Source organism: Hemiscyllium ocellatum, chromosome 34 (genome assembly GCF_020745735.1).
Source record: "Hemiscyllium ocellatum isolate sHemOce1 chromosome 34, sHemOce1.pat.X.cur, whole genome shotgun sequence".
NCBI classification, from domain to species: domain Eukaryota; kingdom Metazoa; phylum Chordata; class Chondrichthyes; order Orectolobiformes; family Hemiscylliidae; genus Hemiscyllium; species Hemiscyllium ocellatum.
In genome coordinates, this window is record NC_083434.1 from 6,399,874 (window position 1) to 6,418,494 (window position 18,621).

The 18,621-nt window shown below is 37.9% G+C and overlaps 1 protein-coding gene across 2 annotated transcripts in view; it reads right to left on the reverse strand.

The window, feature by feature from the left end:
* Window positions 1-182: 182 nt before the first annotated feature.
* The window catches only part of LOC132832270 (protein Jumonji-like), a 447,638-nt gene continuing 429,199 nt past the window's right edge, over window positions 183-18,621 (reverse strand). For both annotated transcript variants that reach the window (XM_060850122.1, XM_060850121.1), the window contains 3 exons: window positions 17,162-17,345; window positions 10,638-10,745; window positions 183-2,082 (listed from right to left, as the gene is read on the reverse strand). In XM_060850122.1, the coding sequence (XP_060706105.1) occupies window positions 1,906-2,082; window positions 10,638-10,745; window positions 17,162-17,345 (469 nt within the window). In that variant the 3' untranslated portion in view covers window positions 183-1,905. The remainder of the gene's footprint in view (window positions 2,083-10,637; window positions 10,746-17,161; window positions 17,346-18,621) is intronic.

The following is an 18,621-nucleotide window of genomic DNA, read 5'->3' on the forward strand; positions in this document are numbered from 1 at the left end:
TGCCAGATTCTTGGAAATAAGTATAGTTGAGTTCCTGCTACACATCAGCTACCAGTACATTTACAGATCAATTTTGTGCTGTATACAAACCAATACTATTTACAGTGCAGAATCAAAGATGTAAAGATGGGGTAACAAATTAACAAAACTATAAGTTAATGTACTTTGATCAATGTCTTTAATGTGAACAGTTAAGAGAGGAACAACTCAACTTCACAGGAAACTGCTCAAAAGTTTTATTAAACTTTTAAGTACAAACCTGAAAAGTAAAAAAAAATTGCAATTACAACGTGAACTTTCCGCACAGAAAGGAAAGGTGCAGAGCAGAACTAATAAATTAAATGTCAATCAGTAAGCAATAGTCAAATATGTCTGCTCTCAAAGAAACAACAAAAATACATAGTAAGGCCATAAAAACTGGACAACCACATTTGAAAAACACTTGAAATCAGTTATGTTGTTAAATACTCCAAGCAGTTCAGTCTTCTGCAGCAACAACAACCAACTAACAACTGGGAAAAAAAAATAAAATGACTTCTTGACAGTCACCACTGGCAAGCTCAGTGCAACATGGGTAGCTACAATTAATGTTGCATTTTCAGCAATGAAAACTAGTTATAATGAACAAATGTTTCCCTTTTCTTTTTTAATAAAATACACTGAAAGGGGCAACAGCTACACCATTATTTGTTCAGTGATGTAAGCAGCACTTAAATGTTACAAGAAACCCTGTAAGCGTCCAAAACCGATGAAGAAACTGAAACATAAGGCTTTTCTTCATCTCGTTTCTCCACCCCAACCCAACCCACCCCCACAAAAGGCTCAAGTATTTAAAACAATTTACAGGCATATATACAAACTTTATTTTTGTTTTTTTTCTTCTTTAATTTTTTTTTACAAATATGGAAAGTATAACACAAATAGAAATGAAGGAGATGCATTTTCACATTTCACAAAGAAATATGCACGTCCTCTAGTGGCTCTCCATTGTGACCATCTCATCAATGAACTGAATATTAATGCTGATTCAAAAAAGGAAGAATGTAGAAGGAACACAGATGAAAGTGGAATTAAAATGGAATGTCACAAAGATTGCACATCTACAAAGGCGAAACAGGGAGCCCTGCTTCAAGAACTGGATAAAGGACACCATTGTAGGGTTCTCTGATAAAATGATTGACAGCACCAAAAACTTTATGATTTGCTAATGAAAGTCAGGCACAATTTCCTCCAGCCAGGCAGCCTTATTATTACAGATGCATAGTGATGTGCTGGTAAGGAGAAAAATATCACCTTTACTTTACTTTCAAAATTACCATTTTTATACTTTGTAAACCAGATCAAGTATCAGCTGCCATGACTCTAAAAACAATAGAACAATTTTCTAAATAGAAAAGCAAACTTTTCAGCTTACACTTAACCAAAACATAAAATTTAGCCAAACTGAAGCAGTTTCTTTCAAGTTTTACCTCCCCCTTCCTCCAAAAAGCTGCTCGCATGACTGAAATTGCAAGATAAAACATACAGCACTTAACTTCAACCTAGTTCAAACGGGTTTAAAACATCCCACCTGTTCACAGTAACAGAAAAAAAATCAAACTTAAAGAGGTTTGCTTCAGCCAAAAGGGCAAATGCAAACTTGGATTACGGTTCAGCCCTTTGACTTGGTTTTAAAACAGTGAATGAAAACACCACTACTGCATTCCAAGGAATACTGCCAACTGCAGTGGTTCTGGTGTTCCTAAAAATAAGCCAACATTTTAATGCTAAAACAAATTTTTTTTCCTAAAAAAAAACAAAACAGAAGTCATCTTTAGAGCTAGTGCAAAGACAGCTTGCATTCTTCTAGCAAGTACTCACAAATTATAGTACAAAAAGGACAACTGAGTACAAGACTTGGCAACTTCATGGGGAACTTGTAGCACTTCTGGACAAGGATGAAAGTCTAGTTGCTGGCACATCAATGGTTGCTCGTTTCCGAGGCCCTCTTTTCAGTGCAGGCTTGCTGGTACTTGTAATGTTGTTGCTGCTGTTAGCTGCTGCTTTTCCACAGATTTGATTGACTAAATTGTTTATTTGATCCTGTAATGTTAAATGGTTTAAAAAAGATACATTTATCATAGCTAACAATTTTTGACATTTGCACAAAGTATTAACATTTAACAAAACTGAATGAAAATCTGCCTGTACTATGTTACAGTCCAGTTCTGAGCTGTCTTGGGACTGTGTCAAAAAAAAAAGACCTACTCCCAATTGACTGTGTGACTCATACAGGCCCCAAGAGTTTGGAAATGAGAAAGAAAGGAACACAACTGCAGAAGAGGGAGCATCAGATTAGTCTTTGTTTTAAATTGAAGTCTGATAGAACTGAGCTAGGGGTGGGTATGAGCTTGAGTGGAGTAGGATCACAAACGCAAGGCAGGTCCTAATCACCTCCCACCCATGGCACTGAAACTCAGTGAATTTTAAGTCTTAGACTTCAGCTGCATGCCTTTAGTTTATTAATCAACATGAAGCAGAAATGTGATTAACTCACACTACACAGCAAATCACAGAGAATGCCTAAACCTTCCTCGGTAAGGCCCAGAGAAACAAAATTTCATTCTTCATCTTGTACAAAAACCGAACATTAACTTTCATGACTGTAATTGGAGCCTAACGATGTCAACAAATCCCCATCTATATACTGATGACCATCAGGACAGGAGTAATCTAATTTTCTTCTTCTGCCTTTCATGACACCAAATTTCATACACTCACCTTTGTCACATTTCTCTTAACACCTTTAGATCACAAAAAATTAAATCAATTCTAGATTAAGAGCTATACAGGCTTCAGATGGATGTACATGCTATTGGCTCAGAAGAACAAGTTCTGATTGACCTTTGCATGATTATGGAGAGAGACCATTTTAACTGCTCACATACATGTTTTATGCCATCACATAGGATTCATTTGACTTTCTGTCACCTGGGTTTGACCTTACCTGAGACTGCATAATGCTGACACAGAGTGCCAAAAATGGAAAGAATTTCATTCTACAACACTAAAAACCCTGACAAACGATGTATAGCAGTCATGAATATGGGCCTTGGAAGAACAAATAGTTTTCTTCAGTCAACTGATGGTTTTCAGGAAACAGTGTGATTATAATCTTATTTAGTAAACCAATGGCATCACTAGCAGAATGCTTGCAATGATACATTATTAACAGTTTCTGCTTGCTGACAAGTTGGAGGCAGGGCCTCAGATTAATGCTTCATTCAAAAGACAGCACCTCCAAAAGTGCAGCATTCGCTCAATACTACACTCACATCATGCTTGATTTCTATGTTCATGATGTACTCCAACTTCACCTCTGACTCAAAGTTGTAGGCTAACAGGCTACTAACTGACCAACTGGCAAGACTTTTAAATAATAGTAAATTACAGCAGTAGTTTAACCAAGGTTCTCGCAACAGTACCTTAAAAAAAACATGATTTTTACAACCTTGAAGGAAAACAGCTTGGGAACACCACTACCTGCAACGCAATCATCTAACTTGGAACTCGATCACTAACCTTTTAGTATGGCTGGATCAAAACTGTGGAATTCTTTCTCCAACAGCATTCTGGTTCACCTACACTCAAAGGGCCTCAGCAACACCTTCTCCAGGGAATGTAGGGGCGGGGAAATGCTAACCTATCCAAGAATGTCCACATCAGTGACTGAATAAGAAATGTTGAGGCCAGAGTTATTAAATGATTAAAACTCAGTTTTGTTTGTGACCACAGGGAAATTTTGATAGTTATAATCAAATGAAAGATCAGTTCTGGCATAAGACCATCAGCATTTTGGAACTTCGACTAAAACCAAGGACTCAGTGTTTTAAGGAAATTCAAACTGCAATACCACCTACATGACTGAACAAACACAGAAATAAAATGCTACTGTTACTTTCAGTGATAAAGATTTAAGGACCTTTCATTGGACTGTGCTACAGAATTCTTTCACACTTTGAAAGATAATAGCAATTCTGCTAATTATTTGCTTTAAAACGGATTCATTTTTATTCTTGACAGTGGGTAATGATTTGGTAATGTTATTTGCTATAACAAACGATAAAGGAGAAGCTGAGATTTCCTGAATTTAATCATATTAGAATTTTTTAATGAAAGTTTCAAGAAGTACAAGGATTGAAAGAGTGCGTAAAATGACTTTTTTTGGCACAGTTTTTGTAACTCTGAAGTAACAGTGACATCTAAAAAGTTTGCTCTCCTTGTAAACCTACAAAGGAATTAATGCCTTCAGCTGACAGCTTCAATATTTAATCTGCCATGCAACAACTTTTATACTGCAAAATACAAGTTTATTAATGAATACTAAATTCATTTTTATTAATTTTAAGTAGATACTTCCCCAGTGACAGAAGGAAGTTATGACTAAATTAACCTCTTTGGCTTTTAAACAGAGACATAATAGATTGCTTTTTGTTTGAAAGAGGCATTCATCACAAAGATATTGTTGGCACAGCAAGAGTTTTAAGAGTTTTCATAATTTATCAGTAGATATCAAAATCACAGCATGGCGATGATCTGGATTTAAGTTTTTGCCTTTCAGGGATTCAGATTTTAATGCAAGCACTTCTGTCTTTAATGTAAAACTATCATGATTGGGCATCATTTGTTTCGAAAACTGGACTAGATGAGATGAGTTGATGATTTGCTGTTTCCACCATTCAAGAGGAGAGAGTTGCCGGAAGTTGGGTAATGGAATTAGAATAGAGTAAGGTGTATACTCAAGGTGGCTCCCATTTTTTTAAAAAAAAGACAGAAAATAAAACTGAACTTTGACATCTTGCAGCCTCACAATAATGTTCTTTGGACTTGGGATATTCTGAATCGATAAATTTGACATAGTTGCAAGGACAGTGTCTTTTTATTTTTGTGCCTTTATAAACAATGAGAAAGAACTAATTTTTTTTAAAAAAGGGGTTTATCAGGACAGCTGTATAATTCCACAACAAGGAACTTGGCACCAATTGTGAACTTTTGATTTTTGTGACTATGGGTTTCTGCAATATACGGATGATCAGGAGCTGCTTACAAATGAAGCTAATTCGTTCTCAGCTAACTGGGCAGGTTGGAAGTGGAAACAAGTTACAGAGACACAGACACAAAGAGGAAGATGCAGAAGTTTCCTGTTGTCTGCAGTAAAAACAAAGTCAGTTTAAACTTTAAAAAAAGTTACTTTTCCTGCAGCAGTCACTATGAGTTGAGACTTTGGAATTGATAAATCAGTTATCTTTCAAGTGGATCAGTCACTCTTTACTACTTAGAAACCAATGGAAGCTTCCTGAAAAAGACAGCTGAACATCAAAGGCCTGGCAGAAGCCAAATAAAGATCATCTTAAAATTGGAATCAGGAAACAAAGATCACTGGACTGACTTTACCCCATCAATAATCTACCTTTCCTTTTGTGCATGTGGAAGTAAAAGAGGGGAGTTGAAACATTGATTAGAGTTTCAGTCAGCGGTGTTATGTGCCAATGGTTCATATCTGTTTATCTGTAGCTATAGTTTAATTACTTATAATAAACAATCAATCATTCTTCTTTAGAATAAAAACCTGGTCCATGATTTCTGTCAACCTTGGTCTGAAAGGCAAATTGGGGCCCTGTGTTCCTTAAAACAACATAAATGCTCAATTTACACTGCATCACCCTAGTGGTCATAATATTGATGACTTTGGAAATAAAAGCTCTTCTCAATGAGAATAAACAAAATTTATGATACCTTATTGAGATTTATAAAATCATGAGGGGCATAGATAAGATGAATAGCAAAAGTCTTTTCCCTAGGGTGGGGGACTTCAAAATTTGGAGGCATATTTTTAAGGTGAGAGAAGAAAGGAACTATCCTGTGTGAAAATCTATGTGCAAGAAACTGCCAGAGGAAGTGGTAGACATAAGTACAGTTACAATATCTAAGAGACATTTGGACAGGTGCAGGAATAGGAAAGGTTTAGAGCGTGCCAAACGCAGTAAAGTGGGACTAGTTTAGTTTGGGAAATTTGGTCAGCATGTACGAGTTGGACCAAATGTTCTGTTTCCATTCTATATGAAGACTCTATATTGGACAATAAAGTTCCTCTAGGAGTCACAAATAAGATGGAGTAATAACTTCATATTCAATATTTCAGAATAATTATCAAAAGTATGAGGTAAAAATAGAGAAAGTACACTACCGATTTTTTTTTCCAAATTCATCTTTCTTTACCTCAATTGGAAATAAATCACCTGGGCTCAAAATATATCAATGCATATTCTAGTGAAAACCACAAAAATCTGCCATAAAATACCTTTGAGATGTTGGCACATATTGCTTATGTTGAGCATTGAAGATTGCATTCTATCACCTAGGCATCAAACTAATTGTGATGAGGTGAGGGTATGAGCAAATACCTCAAAATACCCTTGACCTCTTCAAGATACCAACTGAAAGCCCAAGAATGACTTGTATTAAATTTCATCTGTGACACGCCACTGGGCTAAGGCAATGTGCATACACAAATGTGGCTTAGAGCATGTGAAGCAGTAAGCATACTGAAAAGCATGACAAATTTTCACTAAAGTTTATATCTCAGATAACACTTATTTGACCACAGCCTAGCATGAATGGTTAATATAGCTCAGTACAATGAGACTGCTTTATAAACTGTCAAGGAATTGACACATAATAAATAAGACACACGCAATTTTTAAAACAGGGTAGAGTGACTGGTAGAGGGCTTAAAATCAAAATAATTAAAGTAGGTTGCAATTAGGGTAGGAGGAAATTAGCAAGAATGACCCTCAACATTGAAACTGATGAGAGGTATAACACACATTTTGTTAACACAAATTCACTGTAATACAATTGACAAATTGAGGACACTGTTTCTGAAGCTCAAACTTTTAAAACATGTTGGCTGTAACATGATTACATCGCCAATAGTTTAAGTGCCGTTTCTAAAGTGTGATTTTTCTATAACGCAGCATTGCACAAGAGCACAACCATCGCATTACAGAAGGACTACCTGTATGTAATTTTTCAAGCCATGAATTTCTGGTAACCTGTAGTTTTCTTTATAACATATTATGATGTCGCAGAATGTACTGCCTAAGATGAGAGTTTAGACATCTCAGTCAACATAATTACTTAGAAATTGCTGCGTCTTCTGCAGCAGGAAAATAAATAGGAGTGGAGGGTGAAATGCAGGTTCTGCCCCTTAAGGCTGTTGATATAGAGCCTTATGAGAATATTCAGAGGGACTTTATGGTTGAAAGAGTTAAAAATCTAAAAGCATACATTATAAAAATTAACTTTTTTTAACATTCAAATTAACTAATGGCAGGTAAAGAAATTTCCAATGCACAAGACAAGATTGTTGTTATTACAGGGTAAGAAAAGGAATAGAATCCTAGAATCCCGAGTGTCAAAATAGGACCTTCAGCCCAACAAGTCCACACTGACCCTCCGAAGAGTAACCCACCCAGACCCATTCCCCTACCCTATTACTCTACATTTACCCCTGATTAATGCACCTAAACTACATATCCTTGAACACTATGGGCAATTTAACATGGCCAGCTCACCTAACTTGCACATCTTCTGGATTATGGGAGGAAACCAGAGCACCAAATTATCTATACTCTCACCTCATCATGCTTAGACAGACAGTCATGAATCTTCAAGTGTAATTTCCACTGATTATGTATTTAGTTTTTAAGTCTGGTTTATTTGGATGGATAGAAACAGTGCTGGTTTAGTATTTCCTTACAGATTCAAACAAATAATTCGTAGAGAAATTGACAGGAAAAAAAGTTAAACAACCAGGTCTGGGTCTGTGCATATACGAATCAACCATAATTGGAAAGATTGGGCTGTGGTTTCTATAAATTAGCAATGAATCAAAGTCAGGAGACAAGGAGTGACCTTACACATTTCCAGAAAGTGAGAAGCAACCTTTATGAGGAAGCTGAGGGCCTCAGAGCCATTTGGACATCCAAATTCACCTCATAACTTATAAACTAAGGTATAGTCTCACATATGGCGCAGAAGCATCTGAAGATTGAGAGAATTATACAGGGATCTGGACAAGAATGGTAGGAAGTCACATACGTATGCAAAAAAGCCCAGGGTCTGCGTTGCCTTTAAGTTATATTTTGTTAAGATCTTGGTGATTATTGTTTTAAATATGAAAACTGTTACAGACTACAAGAAACCACTTACATCAAATTTAAATTGAATAATTGCTGATGAAGAAATATAGGAACAACTGTTCTTGCCACTGATTAATAATTTCACAACTATAAAGGAAATCTGTAGAGGCTTACAATTGAGTTAGAAAGTATATCTAAGAAGAAGGTCTATCAATACCCTTTTGAGTACTGGAGTTAAAATCTAATTTAAGCAGGACAGATTAAGGAAGAGGCTACTTTATATTCTTGATTGTCTTAATTAAAGATCCTGCAGTAAGTTTTACCCAAGCTTTAGTAACAGAATCTTTAGATAATTGAAAAATGATGCAGGATTCCAGAGTAAATCACCAGCAGTTGACCTACAATATCATGAAGACATATTTGAAGGGACCTTCATGGTTGGTTACCCCAGAACCAAAGAAGTTGTATTAGATTAGATTAGAGTCATAGAGATGTACAGCATGGAAACAGATCCTTCGGTCCAACCTGTCCATGCCGACCAGATATCCCAATCTAGTCCCACCTGCCAGCACCCGGACCATATCCCTCCAAACCCTTCCTATTCATTTACCTATCCAAATGCCTCTTAAATGTTGCAGTTGTACCAGTCTCCACCACACTCTCTGGCAGCTCATTCCATACACGTACCACCCTCTGCGTGAAAAAGTTGCCTCTTAGGTCTCTTTTATATCTTTCCCCTCTCACCCTAAATCTATGCCCTCTAGTTCTGGACTCCTTGACCCCAGGGAAAAGACTTTGTCTATTTATCCTATCCATGCCCCTCAATTTTGTAAACCTCTATAAGGTCACCCCTCAGCCTCCGACACTCCAGGGAAAACAGCCACAGCCTGTTCAGCCTCTCACTGTAGCTCAAATCCTCCAACCCTGGCAACATCCTTGTAAATCTTTTCTGAACCCTTTCAAGTTTCACAACATCTTTCCGATAGGAAGGAGACCAGAACTGCACGCAATATTCCAACAGTGGCCTAACCAATGTCCTGTACAGCCGCAACATGACCTCCCAACTCCTGTACTCAATACTCTGACCAATAAAGGAAAGCATATCAAATGCCACCTTCACTATCCTATCTACCTGTGACTCCACTTTCAAGGAGCTATAAACCTGCACTCCAAGGTCTCTTTGTTCAGCAACACTCACGAGGACCTTACCATTAAATGTATAAGTCCTGCTAAGATTTGCTTTCCCAAAATGCAGCATCTCATATTTATCTGAATTAAACTCCACCTGCTACTTCTCAGCCCATTGGCCCATCGGGTCCAGATCTTGTAGTAATCTGAGGTAACCCTCTTCGCTGTCCACTACACCTCCAATTTTGGTTTCATCTGCAAACTTACTAATTGTACCTCTTATGCTCGCATCCAAATCATTTATGTAAATGACAAAAAGTAGAGGGCCCAGCACCGATCCTTGTGGCACTCCACTGGTCACAGGCCTCCAGTCTGAAAAACAACCCTCCACCACCAGCCTCAGTCTTCTACCCTTGAGCCAATTCTGTATCCAAATGGCTAATCTTTCCTGTATTCCACGAGATCTAACCTTGCTAATCAGTCTCCCATGGGGAACCTTGTTGAATGTCTTACTGAAGTCCACATAGATCACATCTACTGCTCTGCCCTCATCAATCTTCGTTGTTACTTCTTCAAAAAACTCAATCAAGTTTGTGAGACATCGTTTCCCACGCACAAAACCATGTTGACTATCCCTAATCAGTCCTTGCCTTTCCAAATACACGTACATCCTGTCCCTCAGGATTCCCTCCAACAACTTGCCCACCACTGAGGTCAGGCTCACTGGTCTATACCACCCTTCTTAAAACAGTGGCACCATATTTGCCAACCTCCAGTCTTCCGGCACCTCACCTGTGACTATCGATGATACAAATATCTCAGCAAGAGGCCCAGCAATCACTTCTCTTGCTTTCCACAGAGTTCTCGGGTACACCTGATCAGGTCCTGGGGTTTAGACTGTTGGATTAAACCGTTGGATTAGACTGGATTAGATCCCCTACAGTGTGGAAACAGGCCTTTCAGCCCAAATATGTCCACAACGACCCTCCAAACATGAACCTACCCAGACCCATTTCCCTCTGATTAATGCACCTAACACTATGAGCAATTCAACATGGCCCATCCAACTGACTTGCACATCTTTGGACTGTGGGGGCAAACCAGGGCACCCGGAGGAAACCCACGCAGAGATGGGGAGACTGTGAAAACTCCATACAGTCGCCAGAGGCTGGAATCGAACCTGAGTCCCTGGTTCTGAGAGGCAGCAGTGCTAACCACTGAGCCGCCACGCCACCCTGTAAGATATCCCTACATCTGTGAGAAGGATACACAATAGAGGCACATTCAGTTTGTAATCAGAAAATACACAGATTTCCAGAAACAAACCTCATCATAGCGATACATCATCTTCAATCCCCGACAAGATTTCTGCTTTTCTACATGGCGAAGAGCACACTCGAGACAGAAGACAACATTCTCATTTTCTTGTACTACCTGGATAGGAAGAATTTTGTGGGTCAGTACTTCAAATTGGTCAACATACAATCAATTTCTTGTCAAAAAGCAGAACTTTTGTTGGAGTCCTACAGAGGTACAGTTAAAGCATTGATGGTACAACATTTTGAGATTTATGGAGAACAGTGGCCATCTTAGCTTACCTGAAGTGATTCTTGTGTATCTGATTATATAACTATTTCCATCTCTCCTAAAGACAAATCCAGTATTAGTTTCTGATTTGTATTCCACTGCAGATTAGTCTAAACGAATCCAGACTATAATATTTTGAAATATATTAGAATACTTTGGGAGCTTCAATGTCTTAGTCCCTTCCCTGTAAGTCAAATTGTATTTGCAAGACCCAGCGAGAGCTTGCAATTTGCCAAGATACCTAGATAAAATTGAAGTGTGTATGGAGATCACTGAATAACTCTCTTACTTTTATTTAAGTTTCTGATTTTTACATGTTATCTCATCCTATCATCTTTGGCTTCAGACAGCAGTAGTACAACATTGCATTTGACCAAGACTTAAAACAAAAGCTTGCATTTCTGTAGTACCTTTGATGTACTTAAGACATTTTCAAAGTGATTTGCAGCCAATGAAGTACAATTGAACTGACCAGCATTATAATGTAACATAATGGCAGCAAACATGGATACTGCAAACTCTCACAATGAGCAAACAAATAACTAGATTATCTGTTCACTGACATCATAAAGCAGATAAGAACTGACATGAAACAAGTTAGAGTTCCCTTGCTGCTCTTCAATGGAATTTGTCTAACTAATAGTCTGGTCCTTGGGAGTAAAATCTCAAATCTGAATGGGCTGAATGTTCCCAGCACTGTTTGGAAATGTCAGGGAATATTAGATAAAATCTCACGTTGGACTTCTTCATTATTTCAATGGAGAGAAAATTGCTCCAGATGTGCCCAGGCTGTGTAGGTGTCAGGTTAAACTATAGCAATGTAGCAGCAGCAGAGATACGCTGTAAAGTTTGCAAGAGTTATAATTAAACTTAATTATCTCTTCGGGCCAACAGCAACCAACAAAGCAGATCTGACTGATCTTAAAGAGCCTAAATCAGGATTTGTGCACGGTGGCCCCTAATCTACCTTTTTTCATTGAGCAAGCAGCTATCTGGCTTATCATGATCTGAAGACTTCAGTCAAGATCTCATGTTTGATTCAGGCAGAATAAGAAACTTTTTTTGAGAGAGAACAGTCAAAATCAAATAGATTTACATAGCTGTCCAAATCAGGAAAAGCGTTTCCAATCAAACATAAATCAATCCCACAAATAGACTGCAATTAAACTGAATGACATAGCATCATGTTAACAATCATTGTCCCAACCACAGTATTAAAAGTAAATTAGGACCAATTTTCAGTGTAACATTAGATTTGAATTATTACTTTAATCCCACAATAGAATTAAAGATGAAAGGACATTATTTTGGATATTAAGATGATTTGAGAGACTCAAGTTACAAGGAAAAGTTGAACTGTTTGCCATAGACAAAGAGGAAGAGTCAAGAGTGTGTTGCTGGAAAAGCACAGCAGCATTCAAGGTGCAGGAGAATTGACGTTTCAGGCAAAAGCCCTTCATCAGAACAGGAAGAGGTGACCTAAATGGAGATTTTCAAAAATACATGGTGTTTTGAAAGAGCAAAAAATTCTTCCTCAGATAAGTGGGTTAATAACTGGAATCTAATGGTATTGCAGATGGTCCAGAGATGGCTCACTTGGTCAATCCCAGGGCTCTTATGAGCAGAGCTTCAGCCTATATTCATTGGAGTTTAGAAGCATGAGAGGCGACCTTACTGAGACACAAAAGATTTCGAAGGGAAATGACAGGGTATACCTCAATAAGTTGTTTTGCCCTTGTCGACATCAGAAAAAGTGGGTCACGCATCTAAGATATGGATAAGGAAATATTTCTTTTCTCTCAGAAGGTAGTGAATCTAAGGATTCTTTATTAAACTGCAGAGGTCTGTGGACGCTGGGTCACTAAGTTTATTCAAGGCTGAGCTAGACAGATGTATTTAATCAGGAAGGGAATCAACTGTCTTGATGCAAAGACTGGAAATTGGAAATGAGGATTCTCAAACCAGCCATGATCTCAATATATGGTGGAGCTGACTGGGCTACACCTACTCCTACATCTTATACTTTATAGAGTCATAAATCCAAAATCACTAACAAAAGACCTTGAGGGGAGATGTAGAGAATCCTTTTCACTCAGTTGTGTGGAATAGTGTTCAATAACCACCAAAATCAGTGAGTGGTGAAAATAGCCTCTATATTGAGCACCTGCAGTAGCACAGTTTGAGGCAATGCAATTCAAAGTACAGTTCTTACAGTAGCCTCTTTATATGCAGTTTTTACATACATGAACATTTTAGTATTAAGGTGTTATATTAATGTACCTATTGTACACAAAAGTTTGTGTGACATCTGTCCTGGGGAAGCAGGAAATTTTGTTAAATATTTGCTAAATGTTACTCCTGATTGAAATAGAATGTGCCTACCCGTTCTGCTTGCATAATAAAGAGGTGTTAGTTCTTTTGTCTTTTAAGTTAGTGTCCTATATGATCTATATAAGACCTATATGATCTAGACAAGTTGGAAATTACATGTGCATAAAATAAAAGTATAGAGGATAATAAACTGATCTACCACAGCTTGGTTGCGAGATTTTATTTACTATTATTAGTTTTGACAGTTCTTTACAAGTTCATTCATGCAGTTACATGGCAGCACGGTTTTGATTGTAAAGGAGATAGTGGCATTATTTAGTATGTATTTAACAGGTACATTCTAATCAAGGAAACTATTTGGTGTTCTGCAATCTATTCAAGTCCCGAGAGACAGTTGCTAAGAGCTGATCAATATCATAATCTTTCCATAATTTCAGATGAGTCATGGAGACACATGGCGAGGATGGCATTGTTCTGATTAGGTTACAGTATTAACACTTATTTAGGGGTAGCCTTTGATAACAGAAACAGGTCTAAACACTGCTTGCAGTAGTAGGCCGGCAAGGAATGAAGGTGTAAAGAAGGGGTGCTTCAATTTAGTCTATCTTGTAATAGTAAAATGTACAACAAAAAGGCAGTTTTATGAATGAATGAAAGAAAACACAGTGTGGTAAACTGATGAGTGAGTTAGTAAAGAGTTACGAATGAATGAATGGGAATACAGTATTTAGTAAATATAGAGCACTTGTGAGTTAAAAGGTTGGTTAATAGGCCTATAATGCAATCTCACAGTTGTCAGGATTTTGAATGCTCCATCTGTTAAGGTGATGGAAACTGATGCTGGATGGTTAAGGAATGAAGAACTTTTGAAATATGTACAAAAAGCAAGCTGTATGATTATGCAAGACTGTTCTTTCAAAGGGTCAAAAGGTCTCTTTCTTTTCTGCAAATTTCAACAATTTTACATGGCTTCATTTTTGTCACTTCATGAACAGCTGATACAAGTCCCACATTGTGAGCTGCAAACTAAATGTAGCCTTGGATAGTAACTGAATAGCACAGGTGTCAACGTGTAAAAGGATAAGAGCAAAAACATGCTCAAATCTCAGGCATTCAGGTGACTTTCCTAACTTAGCTGTACCTTCTGCTTCTCGACTGACACGAGCACCCATCATCCTCTTCAAATTTATTTAAACTTTGTAATGTCACTAATTATTAACTGTATTATTTTAATCAGTGACTTCCTCTACTCTCCAAAACGACAGCGCTCAACAACCAATTCAGTTGCCCGATGTCATAACCCTAATCCTTCAACTATGAAGTCCACACATTACATGTCAGCAGTCTAATTTCCTTGCAAGACACAACTGCCATAGGAACATGAGTAAACCATTCAGTCTCATGTCAGAAGATAGAGGATGGTGGTAGAGAGCTATTGTTCAGATTGTAGGCCTGTGACCAGCCAAGTGCCACAAGGATCAGAGCTGGGTCCACTGTTCTTCATCATTCATATTAGCAATTTGGATGATAATATAAATGGCAAGGTTAGTAAGGTGCGAACGACATCAAGATAGGTGATATAGCGAACAGTGACAGTTATCCAGTAGTGCAATGGGATCTTGATCAACTGGGCCAGAGGGCTGAGAAATGGCAGATGGAGTTTACTTTAGAAAAATGCGAGATGTTGCATTTTGGTAAGACAAACTAAGGTAGGACTTACACCAGGTCCCTGGGGAGTGTTGTCAAACAGAGAAATATAGGAGAGCAGGTTCATAGCTCCTTGGAATTGGCATCACAGGAAGACATTTGACACACTTGCCTGGAATGCCATGTTATGGCTGGACAAGACATTGGTACGGCCACATTTAGTCTATTATGAACAATTCTGGTCGCATTGTGCTACAGGAAGGACGTTATTAAACTGGAAAGGGTACAAAAAAAAATTTACAAGGCTGTTACCAAGACTGGAGAATAGGAGGCCGAGGAAAGACCTTATATCAGTTTATAAAATGATGGTAAGTATAGATAAGGTGAATGAATAGTCAAGACCTTTACCCCAGGGTCAGGGAATCTAAAACTTGAAGGCATGGGTTTAAGCCAAGAGGGGAAAGATTTAAAAGGTACCTGAGGGACAACGTTTTACACAGAGCGTGGTGCATATATGGAATGAGCTGCCAGAGGAAGTGATGGATGTAAGTACAATTACAACATTTAAAAGACATTTGGACAGGTAGAGGGGCACATGGGCCAAAGGTAGGCAAATGGGACTTGTTCAGGTTAGGAAATCTGCACAGCATGTACAAGTTGGGTCAAAGGTTCTGTTTCCATGCTAGATTACTCTATGACTCTAAGTTTGTTGAGACTGCTCCACCATTTATGGCCAATCAAATATTTCAATAACCATATAAGGTCCATAACCCTTTGCACCACTGATAATCAAAAGACGCATTAACCTCTACTTTAAATATACTTGACTGAATTTCTACAGGCTTCTTGGTACAGAATTCCAGATATTTACCACCTTCCAAGTAAAAATAAATTCTCATCATCTCAGTCCTAAATGGTATCTCTATTGCCATGTCCTCAAATTTGAGATGTAAACCATTAGGTCCCAGGGGCTTATGAGCATTTAGTCCTATCCAGTATAGCCTTCTTTTACTAATACTACCATCCCTTTAACTCCTCCATCTTCCTTGACACTTGCACTGCCTTCAGTGAAAACAAACACAATGTAATCATTTAGCTCCTGTGATAGTTCTCTATTCCTCATCTTAAAGTCTTTTAGTGGACCCACTTTCACTTTATAAAACCTTTTCATTTTTACAGCCCAATGTATGTTATTTGTTAGTTTGCATTGTATTTTATCATTCATTTTCTCATCAGTTTCTCAATCCTCCACTGTATTTTTAAAAAATTCCCACCCCCCGGTTTAATATTTCTGGCCACTTTATAAGATTTTTCTTTTAATCTTATACAACCCTTACTTTGTCAGCCAAGGTTGCCTGACTTTCTTTTGAGATTTTGCACCTTGAATGAATGTCTAATGTTCAATGCACTCAGCAGCACTAACACAGAACGGGCACTCTAGATGATAACAGAAGCAGCAGTGCTGGTTGAATTTTCTCCGTATTTTTCTGTGGAAAACATAGCTATTCACCTTAGTTACAACAGTCCAACTCAGTATAATCAAAAAGTGGGATTTCTAGGCTTCCATGATTCAATGCAGCAGCATAGTTATATTTATACAGTCTAGTCCTTTTCATGTTCCAACATGAGCCTAAAACAGTTATAACAAATAAAAAGCATTTTGAGTGTTGTTTTACAGTTGCATAGCTAATTTGTTAAGAAGAATAATTAGATATCTCTTCTGGTGATGCAGATTGAGGAAGTAACATTGAACAAGCTTCAAGGAAACCTTTGTTACGTGTTGATCTGTGCAATAGAATCTTTTGCAACCACCTGAGAAGCAGACATGAACCTGGGCTTAATGTTAAAAATTTCCATCATGTCAACCTCTATTATCTGCTCAAATCCTGGTTTGCATTTATATGGTTCCTCAGCCTTTGGTACAGCAGTGAAAATTTATCCAGCATTCTGAAGCAATTTAGTTGGTTTTAAAAGTATTTGAGATTACTGATGAACAGAAAAGTCAGTATGTGAATGCAATTTTTTTCTTCACTTCTTGACTAAATGTCATATCATGCATTGCATTTACCCTCCCCTACTCTAAACTGATGTTATACTTGCAAATATGAGATATTCCCTTGTGTATGACTGGGCTAGGAACAGCATAGGAGAATTTTCAGCAAGACTAGAAGATAATATTAAACAAATCAACACAATAACTTTCTTTTCATGATTAGCAATTAATAGAGTACTATGCTCAGATATTGAACATCTCCATTCCCGCCACAAAGAACCTTTCAACTCACCATGGATAGGTAACACAACTGCTGGCAGATTTGGCATCTCCTCTCTGATGTTTCTGAGGCTGACCATTTCCTTGGTTTTTTCTTCATATCCATCATGGAGAGGTGGCTGTCATGGCTACCATAGCGAGCTGACGAATGCAAACCTGCGTCAAGCAGCTGCTGCCGCTGCCTCGACTCTGTATCCCTGAAAAAATATTGGAAATATTACTATTTTCAAAAACTAAACGTATCATATCATTGGTAGGAAGTACATTATTAATTTGTTGTGATATAATGGAAAGCCAACATTGCATTTTTCAATTAATCTTTCAGCTATGCAGCCAAAGAAATCATCTGCACATTTTGATCATCACTGTATTATACTAGAATAACAATGAAGCAATTCCAACACATATGTAAGAAAAAGCAAAAGAACTGCAGACATTGTAAATGAGCAGTTGCTAGAAAATCTCAGCAGGTCTAGCAGCATCTGTGAAGGGAAATCAAAGTTAATGTTTCAGGTTCAGTGACTCTTTCTCAGAACCGTAGGGATCACTGGATCCAAAACGTTAACACATATGGATGGCTTACCCTCAATGCAGCTACTGGGATGCCACAGGATCAACACAGTGTCTTAACTATTAATAATCTATATTAATGACTTCAATGGAAGAAAAAAGTGTATGGAAGATAAATCTGCCAACGAAACAAAGGCTGCAGGAAAACATGTTGGATGGAGGACACCAATAGTCCTCAAAAGCGGTACGGACAAGTCATGTGAGTGGGCTAAAATTTAACAGTTGGAATTCAATTGGGAAAATGTGAGGTTGTCCACCTGGGTATAAAGAGTAGATAAGTAGAACAAAATTTAAATGGAGAGCTACAGAAGGTGATGCTACAGAGGGATCTGAGTGGCTTTGTGAGTGAGCCAAAGTTAGCATGCAGGTCCCAAGTAAATTACAAGACAACTATATTGCAATAAGTAGGGAATAAAGACAGAAAATGCTGGAAATATTCAGCAGGTCAGGCAGAATCCGTGCAGAGAAAAACAGACAATGTTTCAAGTTATTGACTTCCATCAGAACTGAGAAAAGTTGAGATAAGTAGTTTTGAGAAAGGGGTAGATGGGACAAGTACAAAAAATACAGCATTACATGCAAGACAAATGACAGACTCAAATGACAGATCCTCTATCAGCAAAGGGAAAGGTGATACAGTAAGAAAAGAAACAAAATATATGTAACTACGACAAATGTGCTGTAAACCGAAGGTAAAACAACAAAAATAATGAAAGGGGGTGCTCACGGTCTGAAATGAACTTAACTCGAGTCCGGAAGTCTCAAAAGTACCGAAGTGAAAGATGAGATGCTGTTTCTTCCAGATTAAATTGTAAGAGGCTTGGTGTCTCGGTTCTGTTTCCTTTTCTTTGCATGTTTCAGATACGCTCATTTGTTTTTCAAATCAACAGTACACCTGCTCCA